Source organism: Fukomys damarensis, unplaced genomic scaffold, assembly GCF_012274545.1.
Source record: "Fukomys damarensis isolate Sample0158 unplaced genomic scaffold, DMR_v1.0_HiC HiC_scaffold_21, whole genome shotgun sequence".
NCBI classification, from domain to species: Eukaryota; Metazoa; Chordata; class Mammalia; order Rodentia; family Bathyergidae; genus Fukomys; species Fukomys damarensis.
Genome location: NW_022900933.1, coordinates 2,555,700 through 2,582,145, shown reverse-complemented (window position 1 = coordinate 2,582,145; position 26,446 = coordinate 2,555,700). Strand labels below are relative to the sequence as shown.

General features: G+C 40.8%; 1 protein-coding gene across 1 annotated transcript in view; it reads right to left on the bottom strand.

Annotated features, from left to right (window-relative positions):
• Window positions 1-26,405, bottom strand: part of Arid4a (AT-rich interaction domain 4A) — a 73,786-nt gene extending 47,381 nt beyond the window's left edge. The window contains exons 1-8 of the mRNA XM_010641448.3: window positions 26,241-26,405; window positions 24,556-24,666; window positions 23,144-23,209; window positions 21,670-21,760; window positions 5,969-6,048; window positions 5,786-5,880; window positions 3,572-3,704; window positions 1,416-1,495 (exon numbers count right to left, since the gene is read on the bottom strand). Coding sequence (XP_010639750.1) covers window positions 1,416-1,495; window positions 3,572-3,704; window positions 5,786-5,880; window positions 5,969-6,048; window positions 21,670-21,760; window positions 23,144-23,209; window positions 24,556-24,666; window positions 26,241-26,246 — 662 coding nt within the window. The 5' untranslated portion in view covers window positions 26,247-26,405. The remainder of the gene's footprint in view (window positions 1-1,415; window positions 1,496-3,571; window positions 3,705-5,785; window positions 5,881-5,968; window positions 6,049-21,669; window positions 21,761-23,143; window positions 23,210-24,555; window positions 24,667-26,240) is intronic.
• Between the last annotated feature and the right edge of the window lie 41 nt (window positions 26,406-26,446).

The following is a 26,446-nucleotide window of genomic DNA, read 5'->3' as shown; positions in this document are numbered from 1 at the left end:
AAAAAAAAAAAAAAAAAAAAAAAAAACCTTAAAAATTATTGGGATGGGGATTTAGCTCTGTGGCACCATGCCTGCCAAGCAAGTGCAAGATCCTGAGTTTGATCCCTGGTATCAAAAAACAAAACAAAACAAAAGAAACACGTAAAAATTATTGTCTATAAGCTGTTTTAAAAGCCTAAGATCATGCAAATTTGAATTCTTAGAAAAGGGTTAGAAATAGAGGGAAAGATACTATCTTACTCCCACAGTGGTACATAGTCAAAGGACATTAAATAAAATTTGAGAGCTTCAAAATTGAAATACTTCATTCTACACAACCCTCATACAGATAGTTATGGGGTAATTTCTATCAGCATGATGTTTTCAACACTTTCAAATAATGATGCTTATTTTAAAATTAGTTCAATATTTCTTAACTTTTATTAATTTTAGTTTAAAAAACCACTTACTGGAAGACAATATTAAAATCCTTTTACCATTATAAGGAATACCATGGTATTCATTTTTACAGAGAATCATGCCTCAATAAATATATGCATTTCCCTTTGCTTTTTGAGGGGAGGGGGATATGTTAGGGATCAAACCTAGATCTTATATAGGCTTAGGTAAGGACTGTTACCATTGGGCCACATTCCAGACCTAATTTTAAGTTTTTTGTTTGTCTTTTTTTGAGACAGGATCTCACTATGTAGCCCAGGCTGGCCTCAATTAGCAGTGATCCTCTGCCTCAGCCTCCTAAGTGCTGGGATTACAGAGCGGTGCCACCAGCTTTTACTTTTTTTTTTTTTTTTTAAACAGAGATGATGAAGCTAGGAAAACGTTTCTAAAAGCCAGAATTTTAGGCCAGGGATTTAGCTCAGTGGTTCTGCCACCTGCTTCACAAGCACAAAGTACCAAGTTCGATCCCCAGTACCAAAAAAAAGTCAGAGTTTTAATCAGAAAAAAGGCAAGTTAATTATCCCAGTAATATAATTCTATTAAAAATAAATCCTATGATTCATAATAGTACACATGATAAAATAAAGAACTCTGTAATTAAAGAAAAATCCTATACCACATTTCACTGAAAAAAAAAGAAGCAACCATGGTTTAAATACTAGTTCCATGTATTGCTGAGTTTTTATATAAAGTTTATCAGTGAAAAGTAGCCTATTTATAAAATGTCAGAGCATATTAGATATCTTTTCAACTTCCAGTTCATAAATGGACTTTTTTTAGACTTTTAAAAATGAAACTCTTGGTACAGGAGGTCTATCACTGTGCTTCCATTTTTACTCCTCCCAGAGCCAGGGATTTAGCTCAGTGGCTCCACACCTGTCAGGCAAATGCAGGTGCTGAATTTGACTCCTGGTACCCTCCCCGCAAATCTATTTTTACTCCTCCCATGCAACGTTGTTAAGTAGTTCATTACTCACAATTTAGAATCAATAAATGATCGAACTAAACACTGATCCTTTTTCACTGGGACGTCATCATTACAGCTGGGAGAGACTACCTGAAATATAAAACAAAGAACTAGTTGCTTCTTCTTTTCCTTGCCCAGAAAATGAATGTATTTTTTAAAAGAACAATTCTGGATGCTAACTTCTCAAGTGGATTCTCTTTTTAAGATAAGCTCTTGTTGAGAAGCCTAGATCGGCAATGAACTCTTGATCCTCCTGCCTCGGTCTCCCATGTCCTGCTTCCCGTGGGCATTTTATAAGTAGTTTCTGGCTACTGTGGCCGGTGCTCATCCTATAGACTGTACTTAGTTTTACTTGGCCCAAACTCACTCTGCAGAGTCTGTTTTTTTCATTAATAAATGTAAAACCTAACTAACAAAAAAAGCAGTTCCACCATAAATAGCTCCCATTATTTACAAGTCACGTAAGAGAACAACTCATTTTTTTGTTTAGCATACTGGCTTTCTAGATATCTTCTCACAGTTACTCTGCAAAATGAATGAAAGATACTAAAATGTGACCACCACTTAAAAAAGATTAGGATTCATTCTAAGCTAAATAACCTTTCAGTTTCTGTCCAAAAATACAACTTATGAATGTCTAATATGATGAAACTTCGACATGGTATAGTTTTAAAAATACAGTGATACCAATAGGCAGAAAGCCACAAGAAAACTCTGCGGAGGAAGAGTCAAGCCAGGTGGCAAAGGGCAGCAAAGTCCTAAGTCTTAAAGGGTGAGCAGGCACAACCCACGGCCTGCTCACCTCACCTGTCAGCTACTCTCAAGGCCTCCAGTTCCTTCTTGCTGGCTCCCATCTCCCTGAGAGCAATGGGGGCAACATTTCCACTGCGTCATTAACATTCCTAAACACTGATCTCAGCCATTCTACAAAATCCTCTGCAGTGTAGTTTCCAAATTCTTAGTTCGACCTCAGTTGCAAATTATCTTGCAGTCTTATTTATTTCCCTACTCTCATCTAGTAGCCAAATCAAACAGTTAAATTTCCAGTAGAGAGAAGAACCATCTACTACCAAGCATTTTTGATTGCTCTCACGAAATAATGTCCATCTCTTCTTCCTACTCATTCTCCACAGAAGCAAAGAATATTTCTCTACTAACTCACCTAAGATTTGTCATTTCTAAAGCCTTCTTTAAAATCTAGGTGGACACATCCTAAGCCTCCATGTCCTAGTCCAGTGCCTGAACCGAGTCCATTTTAATTTACTCAGTAATCTCTAATTATGCAGTTTCATAGGTGTATGGTAAACTTCTGGAGGGCAATACACTACCCCAGGTCTCCTAGTACTCTCTTCTAAGGAACTCAGAACAAAGCCAAACTCACTGCAGATCTTCAGGAATATTAGTAATTTAAGGTGAAGGCTCAGAGGAATGAACTATGTTACAGAGGGGGCAGTTAAGAAAGAATCTAACTGAAATATGCTGTCTGTCTACCAACTCCCACCAGTGACCGTAACCACAAATGTACCACAAAGATGTACGGAAAAATGTAAAAAAAAAAAATTTTTTTTAAAAGGAACTTGAGTAGAATTTATAGGGAAAATAGGAAACAAACGAGGTAGGGCCGGCCTCCGATATCTATTTAAAGAGGGTAAAACTAGATGACTTGTTGCAGGTGTATTTTATCTTTTTAAATTCTGACATGGAATTTACGTTACCCAGGCTGGTCCCTCTGAACCCAGCTTCCAGAGGAGCTGGGGCTGCTGGGCGTCCATCACATCTGACTGCAGGGTCACTTCTGAGAACGGGACCGCCACGGTTAAATCGGTATCTTAAAAAGATTTCTCCTTCCAAGTTAATTCTAGAAATGGAGTCTGACTTTAGTAGAAAAAAACTCAACAGTGAAGCTAAGGGAACCTGATGGTGTAAAACGTGATGGGACAGAGTGAAAAGGGGCCGCTGGCCACGTTCTGAAGCAAGAGCTGCAGAGTCTAATTCATGATTACGAGACAAGGAAAGAAAGTAACAAGAGTGAAGCACAATTTTGCAGACCCGACAGCCCACCTATTAGATCTTCAATGCCCAAATGAGAGTTATGGGGCACTTTCAAACTATTTTAAATGTTACACGACATTTCGTTTGATGAATGATGCAGAGGCGCCTCCTTACCAAAGCAGGGAACCACTCAGTCCTCTCAGGCGTAGAAACCACTCTCACGACCTTTCCTAACAGCTCATCGTGGAGACGCTGCTTATCCTCCTCCTCCTCTTCACTGCTTTCTTCCTCCTTCTCGTCCTCGTTACTGAAAGGCAGGACGGCTGGATCATTACCCAACACACCAGCACAGTGGGGATGTGAAGCGAGCACGTTCAACCCAGTTCCTCAGGCAGCCTCTCCACTTCTACCTGAATTGAGGCCGTGGAAACTTCCTTGGCTCCGCACCAGTAGTCCTGAGCTGTCAATGGCAACTCCGAGTCCACGCCAGCAAATCAGTAAGGACCCGGACTCAAGTTCTCCTGTCATTCACCAGCTGGGACAGAAAAGCCCAATTCCACCACCAATAAATGCTCACTGTGCCAAATACACTTTTTTTTTTTTTTTTTAAAAAACAACTCCGCTTCTACTTTTTAAAGGCCAAATACATTTTCTTTTTGACAACCACCCTTCTATTTTATTAACATCAGACACCAGCTGATACTTTATGTAACAAAGTATGGAAATATCTCAGTAAAACACATAGGAGGGTTCAGATAACTCATCTGAGATAACAGTTTTACTCTCAAGTCTAAACAGTATTAATTGCAAGACTTTCACAACTAAAGTATGTAGCAGGAATGAGAGACTAGAAAATCATCACAGTATTTTGCAATCTTAATAGTATTAACTTATTGAGGCAAGAGTTATCAGAAAATGATAAAAATCACTGAAACTCTGATAAAGAACAAGGTATTTAAATAGCCTCGAAGTATCTCCACACAGACTGTAAGTTACAAAGGAAAAAACAGCAACTAGGATAATTTTGAGGTTTAGAAACTTGGCGGACACCACTTCCGCCAATCGTGGAACAAACTGCTACCACGCTCACTGATGTTTCTGCACCAAGGACGCATGCTGCTTACGCAGTTGTTACTACGCACAAGCTCGGTGTAATAACAAAACGGCAATCAGACAAACCCAAATCGAAGGACAGCCTACGAACGACTTGGCAGTGTGCTTCTAAACCGTCAGTGCCCCGAGAGACAAAAGAGGCTAAAGAACATTTCCAGGTGACAGGTGTCTTACGGACTTTAATGTAAATGACAGACAGTGCAGAACCTTAGGCCGGAGCCAAGAACCAAGGGACGAGGGAGGTGCTAGAAAGGCTGTGACCGGGACCACTGGCACCACTTGAAATAATGACACGTTAGGCGGCAGGGTGCCACCGGAGTTAGACTTTCTGAATTTTATATTCCTATTTTGGTAATTTAACGATAGAGTTTCACGATGCTTGTCATGTTGTCTCCAATGGTTTGGCAAAATAAAATCACAAAATAATTATATATATATGAAGAGTGATAAAGCAAATATGTCAATGTTAAAAATCAGTGAATCTAGGCCGTGCGTAGTGGCGCAGGCCTATAATCCCAGCACTTCGGAGGCTGAGGCAGGAGGATTGCTGTGAGTTCCGAGACCAGCCTGGGCTACATAGTGAGTTCCAGGTCAGTCTCAACTACATAGTGAGACCCTGTCCCTCTGGCAAAAAATCGGTGAATCTAGATAAGGAACACATGGAAGGCCACTGTACTATCCTTGAAAATTTTAAGTTTTAAAATGTTTTCGTGCAATTTGGAAGGATGAGGCAAGAGAAGCCCACCCTGGACAACTTAGTAACTCAAGGAGACCCTGTCTAAAAATTAAAACAATAAAACAAAAAGGTCTGAGGGTAGCTCAGTGCAAAGGCTTAGGTTCAATCCCAGTACCAAAAGAAAAATTTAAAAATAAATTAAAAAGTGAAAAAAAACACGATCACTTAAAATGGAAAAATCATCCTATTAATAATGGACTTTGCCAGAATAATGTAAAAGAAAAGTAGCCCTTCAGAGGGCCGAAGATTTAGCTCAGTGGTGCCACCGCATGCCTTACAAGCACAAGTTTCTGTGTTAGATCCCTGGTACCAAAAAAAGAAAAAAAGAATCAAAATGAAACAAAACTGAGATGCAATCATTCTTGAGTAAAATAATGGCAACAATTAAGAGTAGGTCCACTGAGCATATCATGTCTAACAGGAGAATACAAGATGCTATGGAAAGGTCACCCAATCAAACTCAGCTGTTCTGGAAAAACCCCGCCCATTTAGCACTGCAGTAACCATAATTATAATGACACTATATATGAAAAACTCACACAGGAAGTGAGGACCTCCTTCCCCGGTTTGTCTTCTTTGCAATTACTGGAGTTCCGAAATGCTCTGGATTTGTTAACGGAAGCTGATCAAGTGTCTGGGTAAGAAACAGACGAGCTGAATTTGTATTCTGCTTCCAGATCAGTAGCTACTGTTCAACCCACAAGCCCGTCCGCCTCACTCACCTCACTCTCTGCAAAATGCCTCTCCCCCTTCAGGCAGAGAGAGGTTCTTCTCAGGGTTCGCTCATCACCATCATCAAACACTACGAGAAGGGACAGATAGCAGAGTGTATGCACAGAGAATTAAAACTGTAACGGCAAGGAAGGCTATTACTGCTATTTATTTAGAGCTTAATATTTCTACGAACCATTATTCGTTGGTCATTTTCCAAAACATTTAAAAATGAACATACTATAGTTTTCACTCTGTAAATATCAAACACAGGTTAAACACTTGTCCCCAAAATCCACATGTACCCCGATTTGCTTTGGCAATTTTTATCACTGTGGAGACACTTTTTCAACTCCTTAGCAACTGAGTCAAAGCACCCATGTTCAATCACCTTTGGTCCTAAAAGAGTGAGCAAAAACCTGCTTTTAAAGGAACCATGTGGGCTGGGGATTTTTTAGCTCAGTGGTTCTGCCCCCTGCCTCGCAAGTGCAAGGAGGCAAGTTTGATCCCCAGTACCAGAAAAAAATAAAAAATAAAATAAAGGAATCGTGTATGGTCTTTTCTGAGGCAGGCACCAAGGAAGTACCCCTAACTTCCTGAAATTATCCGACTGCCGATATGTTCTTAAACTACAATACTGCTTCTGCTTATTAAAGTAAAAGTACTGGCTGCCAAATTCTAAGGACCTAAGTAATCTAGAAATAAAGGCTGAAACGAAACAAACATCAGAAAAACAAAATTTTCTTTTCAAAAGGAGACTCAGAAAGTTATAATCACACAGAAATCCGAACTATGTCTAAATATTTTGAGGAATGGGCAGAGAGTGAGGAATTCAACCATTTGTCACTAATATTCTCTTGTTACCTATATCATTTTGATAATTTTATAAATTTAATCTTTCAAAATAAAATGTCAGAAGATACCTGATTGTCCAAGATTATGAAGAAATAAGACAGAATCTTTACCACAAATACTTAAAATGTAGATTAATTTGACAAGTGTCTGTACATCTTACGAAAAGAACATATTCAAAGGAAAGCATATGCTCAGAAAAATGATTAAGATCTAATGCCAGTGTTCATAACTCTAGATGCTTTTCCATTCTTCCAGAGTAAGTTAATATTCTTATGGGAAATTCTACCTTACTTTGACTTAATACCTTAGAATATAGTCCTGAATTTTTTAGAAAAAAATGTTTCATAGGCAAACATTTTACCTTCAAATCACAACTGTTTTCCTTTTGTGCTGGGGAATTGCAGCAGCAACGCGTGCACGCTGGGCAAGCCCTAGACCACTGAGTACCTCACAGTTATTTTTAACGAATAAGTGTTTTAAAGAAAACAAAGCACTGGGTATGTTCACTATTTATACACTTCAGTTGGTTCTTGTCTTAAAGATATCCAGATTATCCTCTACGCAGGAGACATTGTAGGAAAATTAAAGCTTCTGAAGCTCATATACAAAGCACTATAATGATTCCACAAATGCACTATGCTATGCACTGTTCATGACCCAGAAACTGATGTCCACATGCAAACACAACAACAAATAGTACCAAATACAATATCCTACAATTACATCACTGATCTGCACTTCACAAAGAGTGCCCAAAGTATGTACATCAAAATGATGATGGGTCTGGGGTTATCGAGTATAATAAGCCACTGTTATTTTAAAAATCACAAATCATGACATCAGTGGCATACGCCTGTAAACCTAGCACTTGCAAGGCTGGGGCAGGAGGATTACAACGAGAACAAGACCAGCCTGGAATATATAAGATCCTGTCTCAAAAAACAAAAAAGAAAATCATAACATCATAAACCAAGCTAAAAATAATTCTTTAGGTTAGTATTAATGTCAATGATTAAGATTTTTTAAAAAAAGTTATTTGCTATGCATTTCAATATTTCTATTAATATAAAAAATAATTAAGATTTTACAAAGGTCACACTTTTTCTTAATGCCAAAAGTATCAGATAATGACACTGGACCTGTGCCATTTAAATTGAGATCGAACAGAAAATAAAGATCATAATACTAATCAATACATTAATTTAACAAATCAGAGCCAGGCATGATAGTGCACACTTGTAATCCCAGCACTCTGGGAGGCTAAAGCCGGAGGATCACAAGTTTGAGCCTAGCCTGGACAAATTAACAATTTAGTGGGACTATCCCAAAATTAAAAAAATGAGCTGGGGAATTTGTCCAGTGTCACAGCACTGGGTTCAATCCCCAGTACCTCTAACCCCAATCTATTTTTTTTTTGACACAGGGTCTCACTATGTAGTTGAGACTGACCTGGAACTCACTGTGTAGCTCAGGCTGGTCTCAAACTCACAGCGATCATCCTGCCTCAGCCTCCTAAGTGCTGGGATTACAGGCGTGCACCACCATGCCCGGCTTTAACCCTGATCTTTTCCATAGTATTTTATTGTTTATCATTGGCAGCCCTAAATCAAAATGTTCTGATGAAAATTCCAACTGTAGTTGAGACTGACCTGGAACTCACTGTGTAGCTCAGGCTGGTCTCAAACTCACAGCGATCATCCTGCCTCAGCCTCCTAAGTGCTGGGATTACAGGCGTGCACCACCATGCCCGGCTTTAACCCTGATCTTTTCCATAGTATTTTATTGTTTATCATTGGCAGCCCTAAATCAAAATGTTCTGATGAAAATTCCAACAAATAAAATTGTGTTTTTTGTTTTTTTCTATTTTTGGTACCAGGGATCACTCAGGAGAGGTAGGTGACAGCACCACTGAGCCAAATCCACAGCCCTAAAATTGGGGCTTTGAAGGGAAAAAGTCCATTTTACTTCAACATACTGTATCATTCATAAAATTAATGTAAAATCCAAAGTGACGTCTCCAAAGGTTTTAATGGAACAAACCACTCTGTAGTTTTACACAGGAAATCTTCCAACTTTAAGTAAAGTGAAACAGTTTAAAACTTTTTTCTGGGTGTGGTGGCTCACGCCTTTAATCCCAGCACTCGGGAGGCTGAGACAGGAGGATTGCTGTAAATTCGAGACCAGCCCAGGCTACTTATAGAGTTCCAGGTTAGTCTCAACTACAAAGTGAGACCCTGTCTCAAAAAATAAAAACAAAACAAAAAACACCTTTTGAATCCACAAAACTATATAAATGCATGTATTTGAGTATTTTATACAGTTAGTAAGCAATGCAACTTTGAAAGATATGGAAAACTCAACAATACCATACATTTATCGATTCCAGCACTGAGCTGCCCCTCTTAACTCCCATCACAAATATCATCAAGAAGAGCCACGCATGCTAAGGAGTGTCTGCAGCATTTAAATAAGAGTGAAGTGATTAACTGTTGCCTGTAACAGATTTAGCTTCTTTTTAGATCAGACTTATTATACGGTATGCCAAGAGAAAATAAATCACATTGTGAGGACTTCACAATTCCATGAAACGTCTGATGCTTGCCAAAATGGCAACTGAATAATTCATTGAATGCCACAGAGCACATAAATGGCAAAAAATAGTATCTCGGTTGTAATAAATTAACTATAAACACCAAGACCACCAAAACACAGGACAACGACAAAAGCCAAGACTCTCATGGTGACACTATTCATAAGAAACAGACAATTCTTAAGCAAACAAATATACAGATCTTAATCTGCCAGAATTCAAAGAAAGAGAATAACAAGGATCTTATAAACTACTGAATACGAGAGACCTGTCTGCTACCTCCACACTGATCCATCATGTAGTAATAAATAATAACGGATGTAATTGGGAGTCACTTACTAACCCTCTGTCATATCCTAATCCATGCAACAGCCTCTTCAAGGTAGCAATCACTGCCTTCCTCTCACGGATAAAGAAACTCAGAAGCAGAAGGTTTTTCAATGAATGACAGCTTGGTTAAGGAGTGAGAGACATAATAAAGAGGGTGCAGAATTATAAAATGGACACACACAAGCCAGGATGGGACAGTGCGCAACCGCTAGGTCAGCGAGGGCAACCCTGTGGCGCACACACTGCGGCGGGCTGTGTGTATCACTGGAGGCCCTCAAAGGTTTGCCATCACTGTCCCTGCTACACTGTATAGTACAGCCCGCTACCCCTACCTACCTACGAGGAAGGAGGGAGCGACGGATTCAGACAAAAATGAGTAGCAATACCACAGCCGTGAACAGCAGTTATGATTAACAGGGTATTTCACATCCTGCAGTGAAAATCTTAAGGATGTAAGTATCTCCTAGGTAATACAATAGTTCTTTTTTTTTACTTCACAAATAAAAATGGTTATGGCTGTGCATGTTTTGAAATACAGGATGTACACACTGTGGAACGGCTGGATCGAGCCCATTAGCATGTACCTTTACTTCACATCCTCATCTATTTTTGTGGTGAGAGCACTTATAACCTACTCCCCTACCAATTTCGAACTGTGTGATTCATTGTTACTGACTACAGCCACTCCTGCAATCAGTCTCTTTTTCTTATTTTCCACTGAAGTTTCCATTGTTTGACCAACATCCTCTCTCAACCTCTCAGCCCTTCAATACCCTTCCACCTCGCAGCCAGCCCCGAGAACCACCACTGCATCCTCCTGAGCCAGGCTCCGTCAGATTCCGTGTGTAAGTGAGCTCACACGAGACTCTCTGCGCCTGGCGCATTTCACACAGCACAATATCCACCAGGTTCTCCCTTTTCAAAGCTGAAGAGTACCCCGATGCGACTATGTATCAAGTTTTCTTTATTCACCGGTCCACCGATGGAATCTTAGGTAGCTTTCCCATCGTGGCTATTAGAAATACGGACGCAATCAACATGCGAGGGCAAATACCCATTGAGCATACAGGTTTCGTTTTTTGCTTTAGATGTAAAGCCAGCAATGGGATTGCTAGATCACGCAGAGGCTCTGTGTTTAATTTTTTGGAAGAACTCCTATTCTGTTTTCCATAATGGCTATACTGATTTGCATCCTGAGCATGGGCACTTATTATTTTTTGTCTTTTTGATAACATTCAACACGTGTGAAGTGACATCTACTGCGGTCTTAATCTACATTTCCTTGATGACTAGCATACCAAGCATTTTGTTCACTCGGTCCTGGGTCAGTCAACGACAGGAATACATTCTGGCTTGCCATGTCAGGTGACTTCCCCACTGAGAATGTCACATGAGCATTCGCACCTGCCGAGTCAACAAGCTACTGCACTGACGGCTGCAGGCAACTGTCACACGACAGGAAGCATTTGTGCACTGAAATATATCAAAACTAGGAAAAGTAGAAACATAGTTTTAAAGGATACAAAATGATACATTTGTATACCACTTACTGAATGAAACTTGCAGGACTGGGAGTTGCTCTGGGTGTGACACAGTGGTGTGAAGGAAGGCCTAGGACATTACTGTTCAGAGCTGTACATTTACACACATGATACACTTAAGCTACAAGAAATTTATATAAAATATTTTCATCAGCCATGTATGGTGATGCATGCCTGTAATCTCAGATCCTTGGGAAGCTGAGGCAGGAAGATCACAAGTTGGAGGCCAGCCCAGGCAACTAGCCAAACACTGCCTCAAAATTTTTTTTTAAAAAAAAATTTTTTTAAAGGGCTGGGGTATGTAGTTCAGCTGGAAAGAGCTTCCTAGCATCTTTGAGGCCCTGAATTCAATTCCCAGTTCTAAGAAAGCAGGCTCCAGATCCTGAGTTTGATAACCAGTACCAAAAAAGAAAAAGACATTATTTTCCTTTTTCTTCAATAATAAATCTTAGCCTACTATAACTTTTTTACCTCAACTCATGTAATATACTCAGCATAAAACACAAACCTATTGTACAATGACAGGTAAACATTTGCTTTATTTTTCTGTATTAAAGATTTTAACTTTTTAAACTTTTTTGTTAGAAATACACTATCACACACGTGAGCCTAGGCCTACCTAGGGTCAAAACGTACCCTCTACTGCCATCCCACCAGAAGGCCTTCCACAGTAACACACAGGGAGTAGGCACCTACCATAGTAAAAATACTCTCTTCTGGAATACTTCCCCAACAGAGCTGAGGCTGCTTTACAGTTAATTTTTTATTTTGAGATAGAGTCTTGCTATGTAGTTCAGGTTGGCCTCAAACTCACTATGCAGCCAGGGCTGGCCTTCAACTCATGGTAATCCTCCTGCCTCAGCCTCCCGAGTGCTGGGACTACAGGTGTGTGCCACCTCGTCCGGCATCAGCTCGCGTTTTTTTATAACCAGGATTGTACATTAAAACATGATAACTAGTATAGCAAACACAGAAAGCAGTAACACAGTCCTTTACTGTCGCTATAGAGTACTGTGTGCAGCACTATACATTAGTGGTCCCCAACCTTTCTCGCAGCAGGAACTAGTAGTTTCTGGGAAAACAATTTCTCCACAGACGAGGGTGAGGGAGGGCCAGGGGATGGTTTCAGGATGATTCAAGGGCATTGTATTTACTGTATACTTTATTTCCACTTTTAGTGCATTGTAATATATAGAGAAATAGCTGTACAAGTCACGATAATGCAAAATCAGTGGGAGTTGTGAGCTTGTTTTTTCTGCATCTAGATGGTCCCATCTAGGAGGGATGGAACGGTGACCCCTGAAATGTGTTGCTCCTGTCCAGTCTGCTCCACAATCGATTGCTTTCAATGCAGAGAACTGTGCTTCACAAAGGCAGGACTCTGGAAACGGAAGGCTTTTCAGTGCTTCTGTGGTAATCTCAGGATAATCTGTCCTGACTTTAATCCAGAATGTATGGAGACTGGATGTTTCCTCAGACTCTTAAGGCCACATCCATTTGTGATCCTAAGCACCTGATCCTCTGCTAGCACAGAAATGTTTGTTCACCTGGCTTATTCACACATGGGCTGCAGGCCCATCTTCCCCTAGTTCAGGAGTCTTTTGTGGCTGGGAAGTAATGTGTATCGGCTGTTTGAAACAGGTCAGAAACCCAAATGTTTACTTGCAAGCTCCAGAAGCCCAGTTTGTCTTTGAATGCAGCTACTTTATCTGCTGATATGAACGTCAGTGTCATTTTCCCCTGCAGTGAGAGATAAAGTCCACGGAGCAGTTAAATATGTCACACAAGAAGTAAGCATGTTTTGTACCCACCCCATGTCCCTGAAGTTTGCTGCCAGAAAAGACTGCTTTTCTAACAGAAATCTCTGAAGTATCTCTCACAGTTTAACGAAACACCTCTAGCCAGGGCTCTGCCTTTAGAAAGCCACTCCCTGCTGTCCTCTATCTCTCCACAGAGCTGCACAGACATGAGTGAGAGGCACATACTTTAATGTGGTCAATAATCTGAATCACATCCTGCAAAAGGTTAAGTCCATGTGCCTGGTCCTGCCTACCCAGCATTTCTCCATGTCATATGCAGCGCGCAGACACCCACTGACAAGCGACCTGACCCAAGTAGCAAGACTGGGAAGCTGTACTGTAGTTGTGGCAGCCACCCTGACTGTGCGTATACTGACACGGAAAGGCCAACTCGATTTCCTAGCATGGACCAATTCAAAGACTCGAACAGTTCTGCACCTGTGATGTTGGTTGGCAACAAAAGCAGGAACATCTTCTCACGCACATCCTCTTGAAAATATATCACAAAAACGAGCACTCCCTCTCTGTGGCCAACACTAGCAGACTTGTCAACCTGGTCTGCCCACCAGTTACTCATTCACTCCTGCCAACAGCTGGGCCTCGATATCCTCTGCTGCTCCATCAGTCCATCCAGGCAGGTACGGCACCAGCCAAAAGAAGTACTCCTGTCACCCGTGCCACTGCAGCCTCTCCTGAGTGCTCACAACAGCTGTCCTTCACGGGGGGCAGGATGAACTCTTCGCCAAGGGTAAGGGGCTTCTTAGCTTTAGGACACAGTCGGCCAGTAAGAATGATGTCCTTGGTGCACTCTGCTCAAGGGGTGGTTGCTTCTGTACTTTGTGGTCACATTTATTTTTTTCTTTGAAAAACTCCAAAGGCTGTGTTTTAATGCAGGGTCTGCATGTGGTGAAGCAGTATTGACGTTTTCAGGGCTTGATGGATAGTTGATCACCCCATGTTATACAGAGCAGGCTTGGAGAATATGGTTAATGTATGTTGCAATGAAGGCACAATTTCAGCAGGAATATTCATATTTCTTTTTAAATCCAGCTTTCGTTTTGTTGGCAGCCTTCTGCTGTACATCATTGGGTTTTTTTGCCCTTTTCAAAGAAACTCTCCAGGGGCATTTGCTTTTCGAGTTAGCATGTGAGCTTCCCAAAACTGTGAATGAGACAGGTTCACAGTGCAGGAAGCAGGTGAGAAAAGAAGCAATAAAGTAATGGGCAGACCATGCGTGCCACAAGATGCAGATAACTGGAACTTGCCACATGCTGGCGGGGTTTTGATCTGAGCCTGCAAACCACTGGTTTACCGTGGTCTCTGTGCAGTCAAACCTCACTGCTAGTGTTCATCTGCATCTGCAGCCACTGTCCAGCACCAGCATCGCCTCCTCAGCTCCACCACAGATCATAAGGCATGGAATCCATAAAAGGAACACACAGCCTAGAGTCCCTGCTTACACAGTAGGGTTCCTGCTCCTATTCGAATCCAGTGCCACTACTGACCTGACAGGAGGCAGAGCTCAGCTGGTCATGTGAGCAATGGGAGCCACTACACACACAGATGAGGTTTCGTTTGCTTGTCCACTGCTCAGTTTGCTGTGAAGTCTGTTCCCAATAGGCACAGACCTGGGGGTTGGGGAGCACTGCTGTACACCGTGTACGCATTATGCTTCTGTATGACAGGACATGCAGTAGCTGTGTTTGTGTAGCATCAGCACAGCACAAGAGTAATGCATTATGTCGCAACTGTGATGATGTCACTAGGCCACAGGAACTGATTAGAACATCACCGTATGTCCATTACACAAAGGCCAAATGTCACTGTGTACAGTATCCACTGGCTATTTGTATGTCTTTTTTTTTCACTTCAGGAATGGAACTCAGGACCTTGCACTTGTGAGGCAGGTGGTGACGCCACTGAGCTAAATCCCTGGCCTTCTCTGGCCTGCTTTTGAAAAATGTCTATTTAGGTTCTGTGTTAGCTTCCTAGTACTGTAACAAATGCCTGAGATAACCAACTTACAGAGAGAAAAAGTGCTTTTGGTCAGTTTTAGGGGCTTCAGCCCATGATCAGGTGGCCTTGTGGTCAGGCAGCACAGTACATTAGTGGCAGCAGGACATTAAAAACAAATTCACCCATGGCCAGAATTTGAGGACAAGGAGGAGGAAGGGGCCAGGGTCTCTCCATCCATTCCAGAGCATGACCCCAGGGACCAGACCTGCCATCGGGGCCCAGCCTGAAAGGGTTTCCTCACAACACTGGCCCTGGGCTGTGAACCAGGGCTCGCCCATGGGGTTCTAGGGGACACCTGTCCAAACCACAGCAGGGCCTGCTCATCTCACTCAGGTTGTCTGTTTTCTGGCTACTGAGTTGTTGAGTTCTTTATGTCTGGGATATTAACTTCTTATCAAAGGTAAGGTTTCCAAATATTTTCTCCCCTCCTATAGGTTACCTTGTCACTGTGTATCCTTGGTGGTACAGCTCATGTACCTGTTTTTGCGTTTATGCTTGTTCATTTTCTTTATTGTAACAAAATACCTGAAGCTGACACTGATTTAGCTTACAGTTTTGGGGGCTGACCATCTAAGATCAGGTTCAGCCTCAGCTAAGGGCCTAATGACAGACACATGCTATCATGACAGGTGCAAGAGCCTGAGCACATAGGGAGACAGGAAGCCACACTCGCTGTTACAGAAACCCCTCTTAGGGTCCTATAGAAACTACCTTCTTTACCCCCAACACTGAGGACTAAATCCAGGGCCTCTGTACTGAGGTCCATCCCCAGCCCTACCTATCTGTCTGTCAACCTGCCATGTGAGACAGTCACTAAGTTGTCCAGCTGGGCTGGAACTGTGATGCTTCTGTCTCGGCCTTCTGGAGTACGTGCCACCACACCACTCCTTCATCTCCTGGCCAAGAGCAGCACCCTTACTGACCTCAACACCGCCCACCAGGCCTCATGTCTTAGAGCTTCCCACATCTCACATTCCTATACTAGGACACTTTTAACACTCATAACCTTCGGGGACAAACCACCCAAGCCATAGCACTGTGCTTCTGAGGTCATTAAGAACATCCTTGCCCAGGGAATGCCACGGCACCTTCAAGTTTAAGTCTCCATCATTTCAGTAGGTGTCTGAAGATGGTCTGAGACAGGCTCTAATTCTATTCTCATGCATACAGCCATCCAGTCTTGTCACTGTCACTGTCCCTTCACTAAGCGGATGTTCTTGGCATCTTTGTTGAAAATCCACTGACTGTAAACATGTGGATTACCTCGAGGCTCCTTATTCTGCTGCAGTGGTCCATATGTCTATTTTTACACCAGAACCATGCTGTTTTAATTACGGTAGTTTTGTAGAATATTTTGAAGCCAGCAGTATGTCTCTGGCTTTGCTCTTTTTGCTCCAGATTGCTTTAGCTCCAACAGTTCACAACTGATAATCATCTGTGATATCTACACACGTGCCTCAGCAGCAAAGATCAAAAACTTCAGGACTGGGGATTTAGCTCAGTGATGCCATGCCTGCCTCACAAGTGCAAGGTCCTGAGTTCAACCCCCAGTACTAGAAAAAAAAAACCCAAAAACTTCAAAAATCTGGAAATTTAAGACACTAACACTAAAATATGTAATTAACATTGGAGGAACACTAAATCTTATAAAAACAATGGCTTTAAGCCTACCATACAAGTGAAGAAATTTTTTTGACGTTTAGTATTTTTTTTAAAAGAATGATTTTCTAGTCAGAATAGCCACTTGACTTTGAAAATATTCTGTAATTTTTAGTATAACATTTTTCAAGGGGCCCAGGGATTTACCTCAGTGGTACCATGCCTGCCTCACAAGTGCAAGGTCCTGAGTCCAATTCCTGACACTGGAAAAATAACAACAAAAAGGCTCATAAGAGATTCCGACTAAAAGCAAAGTCTTCTAAGCCTGTGGCACATCCTACAAAAGTCAGTCAATTCACCAACTGAAACTAAATTTCCTCTACATAATACTCTATTAGCACTTCCATGAAATCAGACATAATAAATGTTGATGATAACTGCAAGGCACAAAGACTGTGTTACAGTTTGGGTCTAGATGTCCCTCCAAAGCCTCATGAGGCCAGAGGTGGCTCACTCTAGAGTGTATGATGCTGAGATTAAAAGCGTGTGATTACTAATCCAGTGCACTGGTTGGTTTGGCACTGCCCCGATCCTACTGGTCTAAGGTAAAAGGGGCAGAAAGACGCCGCTAAGGTCTTTTATTGCTTTGCTACCTTTGGCATGCCGAAGATTGCTGTCCTTCTGCCACCCTGCCTTGCAGACAGCCAATCATGGACTAAAACCTCTACGAAAAGTAAGCCACATGAATCTTTCCCCCTTTAAATCTGGGTGTCGGGTATTTTGTCTCATCAATGAAAGGAAAGTAACCAAGACAGTCTGAATCTTTTTTTTTTTTTTTGGTACCAGGGATTGAACTCGGGTCCTTGTGCTTACAAGGCAGGCCACCGAATCGCTGAGCTAAATCCCCAGCCCGACAGTCTGAATCTTAAACAGTATTTCTTGTTACAAAAATATTAATATAGAGCTGGGTGTACACGCCTGTATTCCAAGCACATGGGAGCTCAGCCTTGAGTTTGAGGCCAGCCTGGGCTACAGAGTGAGTTTTAAGGCCAACCAGAACTACACAGTGAGACCTGTCTCAAAATAAAATAACAACAACAACAAAAATAATATAAAAGATAAAACAGATTCTAGTGTTAAACTTTATATATCATGAATGTGTATATATAAATTTTATATGTCAATTACCAGCAGTTTTTCTTTCACATTTCCTCCTTTTTTTTTTATGCCACCGAGCTAAATCCCTGTCCCCCTTCCACACTGTCCTTATTGTTCAAACACACTGTGCTATTTTGTTTGTTTTGTTTTTCTGGTACCTAGGATCGAACTCATACAACCTTGTGCTTATGAGGCAGGCGTGGTGCCACTGAGCTAAATCCGTGGCCCATTGTGCTACTTTATAATATAAAAAGCCAAAAGAAGAATATGTTTAAAATGTCTTGTTAACAGTTTGTATTTAGCAGGCATTAATGGAATATTCAAATGGAGATATTAATTCTTATTTCAATTTTAACACTTTTTGAATGACTGGTCAGGTAACAGTTCCATATATTACAAATTAATTCAATAATCAAAACTGTCAAATCAATAAACTATTGAAGTACTGTTGTGTGATAGAAAGAGAAAATATTTCTCATATCACAAAAAAGGTTCCTATGTGCTGTGGCTAATTTATTGTTTGACACTGGAGGGTAAAGTGCTACTAGGTTTTAAATTTTTAAAAGATAAATCATAATAGATCCATAATCTCTTTTAAACAGCTCATTTAGCTAAACAGAAGAGAAATACCCACACTATATAAGAAGTCCTTATATCATTAACATTACAACTATTACTTGATCCAAACCAGCAGTATGGGATCTTCTCTGGTTTTACTTTTAATACTGTAATATATAACCTTAGAGATCTCATGGTCAAACAAGGTCACAGAGGTCATTAACACTTTGCATAATTCTACCTATATTTCGCCAGGTGTTAGAAATGAAGAAAAGTTCTAGAAAAGAGCAATTAAACCCAGTGGGTAGTGAGTGCTCAATGACAGAAAAGTACAGAAAATTCACACACCGTTAAGAGATCACACAGTTGCCAGCCTTTGCCCCGATCGGTCACAGTAAGGTCAGTGTATTCTGAGTATTCTTCGTGCTTTTCACATCCATCAACACATAGATGTTCAGCACAGTGAAATACTGTGTATAACAAAAGTGGACCGTGCAACTTAAAATCTTAAAATTTGACAAAACAATCTCGTTCATGCACATAATGATAAAAAGCATTTAATACTTTTTCTTTAAACAATGCTGGGGACCGATCCAGGGCCTTCTGCTATCAAGCTGCACCATTTTCTAAGGATTGAAACGAGAGCCAAGCTAGGCAAGAATCTAGCACTGCACTACGTCCCCCAGATTTTTTTACTTTATGTTAAGCCAGATTCTCACTCAGCTGTGCAGACAGCACCAAACTTACGATGCTCCTGCCTCAGCCTCCCCAGTAGCTGGCATTATAAGCATGCACCACCATCCCTACCCCAATGCTCTCATTATTTAAAGTCTTCCCCCTAAATGAGCCTGTTCTCCATGAGAGTCTGTCTTCCAAGTGTGTATGGCTTGTATCAGAACTGCCTCCAAAACCTCCCATCACCATGACCAGCCAGACCGAGTTAGACAGCTTTGGGTCCTCAGATGTTCAGTTTTCAAAGCAAGCAAACTGATTCTTAAGTATGCGAATGCTCAATACCTCAATTATAAGTAATTTAGACTCTAAGTAGTTTGAGAATAAGAATCATACCATTTCTTCTGTAATTACCCAACATGGAGAAGTACCGTAGAGAATGCTCAGCAGCAAGTGGTTTTCAGAAATGCTCAAATGCTGGCGATGTGGAGAACGGAAATCATTATTCATCATTAAATGATTATTTGGGGGCAAAGAAATCCAGAATGTGAAAACCCAAAGGCACTGCTTCTCCACAACCTGAGTGAGACATCGGTAAAGCTCCGCCAAGCATAGGAGTGCAGCCTCAAGGGGAGTGGCATATGGAGGCAGTGCTGGTTTCTGGATATACATCATGTAGGCTCATGTGATTCTGCACAATCTTCTCCTTTACTTGTTCTTCTTAGGATTTTTGAGATAAGGTTCAGGCTGGCCTCGAACTCACATGACCCTCCTGCCTCAGCCTCCCCAGTGCTGGGATCACAGCATGTTGCTTTTAAAATAATATATTTAGCCCCCACCTGCCTCCTAAGCCCAAGGTCCCGAGTTCCATCCCAGTACCAAAAAAAAATTAGAGAAACACTGTAACAAAGACGTCATTAACCTATGCTTGCTAAGTTCCATCATGCCTGGCTCACTCCTGTAATTTTAACCAGTGCCTTGCTTAATATAGCAAAATCAGCTTTACTTAACCTCTTTTAATTAGCATTAAGGGTAGGGCCAGGGATTTAGCTCAGTGGTTCCACCATCTGCTTCGCAAGTGCAAAGTCCTGAGTTCAATCCCTGGTACTAAAATAACAAACAAACAAACAAAATTAAGCTTAGTTTTATAATCTCTAACAACTTGCCAGCCAACTAATATTACTAAAAGTATATAATTCAGAACAATGGTGCCATTGTAATCCAACAACGTCTCAGTTTTAGGAGAATAAAAAAGGATGCAAAGAAGCAGTTATGGCAGATTGCTACTGCAAATAAAGGGCACAGAGTAGACACAGGAAATACAACTGTAAACCAAACTGCTCTTCTCTTATGCTTGAGCATCAACTTGATGAGAAACAATTTTCACTCAAAACAAAGTAAACTAAACGGCCATTCCTTTTGTTGAGAAGGAAATTACCACACCATAATTATACCCACCGCTCATACTAGGATATAACTATAAAACAATGCTACAGGCTTCCAGTATAAAACAAAGCGTTGGATGTCATCTGAAAAGTACTGCGACGTTTGGAAATGTGAGTAACTGCTACTCTCATCAGCATAATGGTAACGAGTAGTTAAGTATTATTTTCAGGTTTTAATTTACACACATTTTGATACTTGTTGCTTCTCACTGAAGGTTTTTTTTTTTTTTTGAGACAGGGTCTCACTATGTAGTTGAGACTGATGTGGAACTCACTATGTAGCCCAGGATGGTCTGCAACTCACAGCGATCCTCCTGCCTCAGCCTCCCAAGTGCTGGGATTACAGGCGTGAGCCACCACATCCAGCTTCACTGAAGTTTTTAAAGCTAGTATAAGCTTAAGCATGGAATGTTATGAAAGCATTTACATTAACAGGATTTTTTGGGGGGGGGTGTTTTTTGAGACAGGGTCTCACTATGTAGTTGAGACTGACCTGGAACTCACTGTGTAGCCCAGGTTGGTCTCAAACTCACAGCGATCCTCCTGCCTCAGCCTCTGAGTGCTGGGATTACAGGCATGCGCCACCACGCCCAGCAGTATATGTATTTTTCTTGAGAGCTGTTAATAGGCAAGCCCACTCTGTACTAATAATCAAAAATCAAGCTATACCTGTGCCTGAATCTACCTCAGCCATAATGTTTTTTAAATCTGTAAATTCTGACGTTAACACTTAACTTACTTTTATATAAGACCAGAGTAACAGCATCTGTGCAATCTTAACTGCAATTCCAAACAGAGGTTCAATTACAGTCCTACTGACTTTTTTTTTTAACAGCAGTATGTTTTCAGTGAAACAAATACCAGTGGCCAAGTTACTATATCCCTTGCAACAGGATCTCACTATGCAGATCACAGCAACCCTCCTGCCTCAGCCACCCAAGTGCTGCTATTATTGGCATGCATAACCACACTGGTCACTGGTTTTATTTCCACCAGGGTATCCTTGAAATTGTAACCAAAGGTAGCCAGTGAACTGACAGGAAAGAATTTGTGGTTCTCTGCCAAAACAATGCTTCAACGTATCCAGAAAATAGGGGTTGCACCCAACCTCCAAATCCAATCTAATTGTTCAATCACACAGCTACTCACCCACAGTATACCAGCTAGCATCTGTCAACTTGCTGATAACCGCTTCCTGAAAAGATCCATCAGGCGCCCTAGTTTCAACAACTGCTCCAACCTGAAACACAAACCCCAAACATCTTCACCAATTTTAAACAAACAAATTGAGGCATTCACACCAACTACAACTGGCTAAGAAAAATAATACTTAAAATATTTCTTCCCTACTCTGGCTTAGACCTTTATCATTTATCCAGTCTCTTAAATCACACCGACTTCAGGAAACTTTAAAGTAAGAACTGTAGGGCTGGGGATTTAGCTCAGTGGCACCGCACCTGCCTCGCAAGCATAAGGTCCTAAAGTCAATCCCCGGTACCAAAAAAAAACCCAAAACAAACATAAAAACTGTAAAATCTCTGGGTGTGGTGGTGCTATAATCCCAGCTCTCAAGAGGCTGAGGCAAGAGGTTTGCTGAGTTCAAGGCTAGCCTGAGCTATGTCTCAAAAAAACAGAAAAACACAAAACCATAAGATAACCAAAATAGATTTTATTTTCTTTTATACAATATTGACCCTGTCTCAAAAAAAAAAAGATTCACCTGGAGACAGAGGTATGAAAGAGCTGACTTCCTTTCAGCTTTCAGATCTCTGTGCATCAGGTTTTAACTGAAGGGGAACTCTGACACAACAAAGATTCAATACATGAAGGAATGGCCAGAATTGGATGAAAAACATATTATACAGATTCATTAAAGTGAGCTATGAAATGAGCATCGTTTACTTGGCAACTGAGAATAAAAGAAGATTAAAGCTCATGGTACTGGTTAGATAGCTTAACAACTATCACCTAAAACAGGCCAACCATGTGAAAACTAAGTAAGGGTATTCAGTTCAAGAATTCAAAACAAAAAGCAAATGAAAACATTTAAATATATATTAAACCGCCCTGTCGTAAACTACTGACATTCTTAAAGATACAATCAGTGTAACATCATAATTCATTTTAACTACACAAATACCGCACTTGTATTTTTACTTAAACATTCTGATAAAATTTTAAGTTATGTACAAATGTAAGTCAGTAAGTTACAGTATGAGTGGATGATTCATTAGTTTTGATTTCAAACTGTACAACCTAGTAGTATGCTTAGAATTTTGTTGTTCGTGCTGCTTTTTGAGACAGGGTCTCACTGTACAGCTCAGGCTGGCGGTGAACTCCCAGCGATTCTCGTCCCCCGCACTTCTTTAGTGCTGAGATTAGCATTTTTTATTGGTGTGCCAGTGACGCACGGCAAATGCGTACAACTGGGAGCCGTGCTACACATACACTTCTCACCTGCAACACCCTTCCCAACCTTTCCCTCGCTTTCTTTCCCCAATCCCATCCCACTTCTATAAAGTTCGTCTCCCTGTTTCTTTACGTGGCTCTTTCATACGTTCTGGGTCTCTCATATCAGAGAAACCACGCAAAATTTAACCTGTGAATGATTTATTTCACTTACTCTTAAAGGACCCTTGACTTGGTCATCTTGCACCAACTGTGTTGTATTATCCTGTTTCAGAAGCACCTGGAAAACAGTTTTGCATAGTAAGTTGCATGTTGCTTTTAAAATAATATATACAGTAGCACTGTAACAATGATGTCATTCACCTATGCCTTCTAAGTACCCTGTGGTTACCTTTGCTCTAACAGTTATTACAGGGCCTTGTGTTTATGTTTATTGTCTCTCATTAACTGTGAGTGCCTTGAGGGGCTGCAGCCCACTCTGATTTCCATATTCCCCGGCAGGTAGCAAGTGTCAATGCGAGTTATAGGCATTTAATAACTGTTTACAGAAGGAACTAAAGATTTACACTCTATAGCAATTACAGCAAAAGTTTAGAGTTGCCTTTTGTGCATTTTATCAATAAGTTATGTTAAAAGGTTCTGTTTGTCACAAAGTATAGAAAAAAAATCACATTTATGGCCAATTTGAAACCGGAGCTCTTCCGGCCCCCAAAACTGAAGAATGATGAAAACTGGTGCAGACGCAAACCAGAGCCTTTCTAACCCTCCTCTCTCCTTCCACATCCTCCCAAATACACAAGGCGACTCCAAATAAGTACATTCAAATTCAGGAAGAAAAACAATCTTCGTGCCGATTTTTTTGAAAAATGAGCCAAAAAAAAAAAGAAAAAAAGAAAAGTTAAAATTGTCAGACAGTCCCACAAATACTCAGTAACCAAATCTTACATCCTTTATATTGTCAAAAGGCTATGTAAGTAGTTTATAGCTCTAACATGTTTGTATAAGCATAGGCTGCTTTTTTCTTTTTTTAATAGGTTCTTTTTAATCTAAGTAACAAAACTATTAAAATCCATATTTACATAGAAAAAATTACTGGAAGAAAACAAAAATTATCAGTATTTCTAAGAAGCTCAAGTACAAATCCATCTGGACTTTTCTTGTTCTCAAATACTACGCAGAAATGTATTAACTTTCACTTTTTTCTGGTCATAAAAGCATTTTAAAAATAATCTTGAATTATTTTTACTGCTGTCTTGAAAACATGGTTTCCAGTGCACTGCTCTAACCTAATTACTGATATTGTCTCTACCTGAACATTATGAAAAGGCAGAGACCAGATTATGTCCCAAGTATTCTACCTCAAACAGGAAGGTGCCAAATGAAGGAGTGTTATAAACATGAAACTGTGACAGGAGGGTTTTGGAAAAGTTTCTCATTCTGGTTCCTTTTCCATTCTTAGTGTACTTTTCCTCTAAGTCTAGCATACAACAGTGTTTTCACACAGTACCGATTCATTTAAAACATGCTGACTTGCCACCTCCCCATATAGTTACTACAATTCCAATCCTTTCAACCTGGATAATAAAGCTGTTGTATTGAGGAAAAAAGTAAAACTGTATTTATTACCTTGACTTTCACCAGCCTTTTCACCGTCTTGATCTTCGCCTCGCAGAAGGCGCCCCGGTACTTGGCACTGACGTCCGTGCCTACAGTCAGGTAGGCAGGCTCGTCGGCCGCCTGGGGAGAGGATGGCCACCGTGAGCGCCCTGCAGCCTCTCCCCTCCCAGCCTCAAGCAGCATGACGCTCTCCATATTGTCATTAGGACATTAGCTCATTAATATCAGCCATAATTTGAAAAATACCCCATAAGCACTTTGTTAAGAAGGCTTCATGAAGACACTGATTTCCTTATACCAGAAAATGTTTTAAAATTATAATTGGAAACTATGAAAAATAAAATATAGTATTTTTTTCCAGATTCAGAATGTTTTTAAAAACTCTACAATTTGTGCAATAGAAAAAATATGTCCATATTATGTCTCATAAAATTATTCATTTATAGTATTCTGATAATTGTTTTAAAATTAAATGATACTGCTATTAAAAACAAAACTAACAATGCATAATGATATATCTCATCAAAATAACATTTTTGCATATAGTTTATTTGTACAGAAAAACTAAGCTTTTTTGGAAAATTTATTGGTGAAAAGCTGCAAATTCAGCTGATGAATGCAGGTATGAAAAGATGGCTACAGACCACAGCCATATAACTAAAATAGCTTCACTAAGAAAAGCTTACTTTCAGCAAATGGCCATGATCAAAAGGATACATTGAAGATTAGGAGAAATTTCTTTCTGCTATTCATTTTAATCTTACAGTAAAAGGACGACTGCCGTCTCAGTGTACCTATTTTTTTTGGAGTTAGGTGAACTCAAAAGCAACCCAACATTACTAAGTGCAAAGGTAACAATGTGTTTTTGTTATTTTTAAATACAATGGTTCATTTTCCAGTATGTTTTCCCAAGTACTTTCTCAAGATATGTTATTCCAAGAATAGGAAGGCAAGAGAAACTTGGGGAAAATGTTATATTTCCGAGCTTAACATTCTGAAATAAAAAATTAAAAAAACCAAAAAACAAGAAACAGGCGTTTGGCAAGTATCTGGCCAGAAACATCGAGTGGCCACCCATTTCACAGTGCTACGAGAACTTCCTTTCCCTTCCTTCTAAATAGGCACACAGTGGTGCTTCCAAATCAGGTTTCTTAAGAAGAATATAAAAATATCTTGGATGAACGTATGTTTTAAACTACTACAAAGACTGCATTATAGCCAAGCATTATTACAGTTCAACTATTTAACTATCGTATCCACAGAAGTTTGCTTTGCCCCCAATATCTCCTTTACCCGACCCGTATATTCTTTCTCTAAGAAAATCGAATTGACAATGGGGAAGAAAAAAAATTCCCAAAAAATCCCCCAAAGAACCGCCAGCAGGACAAAAGCTTTACTTCTGCAAAGGTTGCTGCCAACACAGGAAGTGTTTAAAAAACATACTAGCCTAATGGACAAGAAGTGAAAGGCTGCCCCGACCTCTCCAAAGTATTCCGTGCTGCGGAGAGCTGAGGTGAAGGGAGAGCTTGGAGACTCGCGGGCTGTCGCCCATTCACTTGCCCTCATTTTCTGAAAGCACTGCTTTCTACCGAAACCAATCGGAAGTAACATAAAGATGACAATCCATTCCACCGCGCCGGGCTCACGGCTGGCAGTCCAGGGCACGAGGCTCGGCGGAGTTGGACTCCACTTACCTTCATTTTCACCGGTGATCTGTGGGGCTCCAGCTCCACGAGTTCTCTTCTCCGTCGCTAGAACTGCAGAGGGGAGGGGAAAGAACAGAGTCGGTCAACAACGGGGTGCGATCCTAGGAAGAAAGTAAACAAACGTCCGCGGGGAAGGACGGCAACCCGGCCGCCCCGGGAGATCCGCGGGAGACAGCGGGGCGCCCCGATCGCCC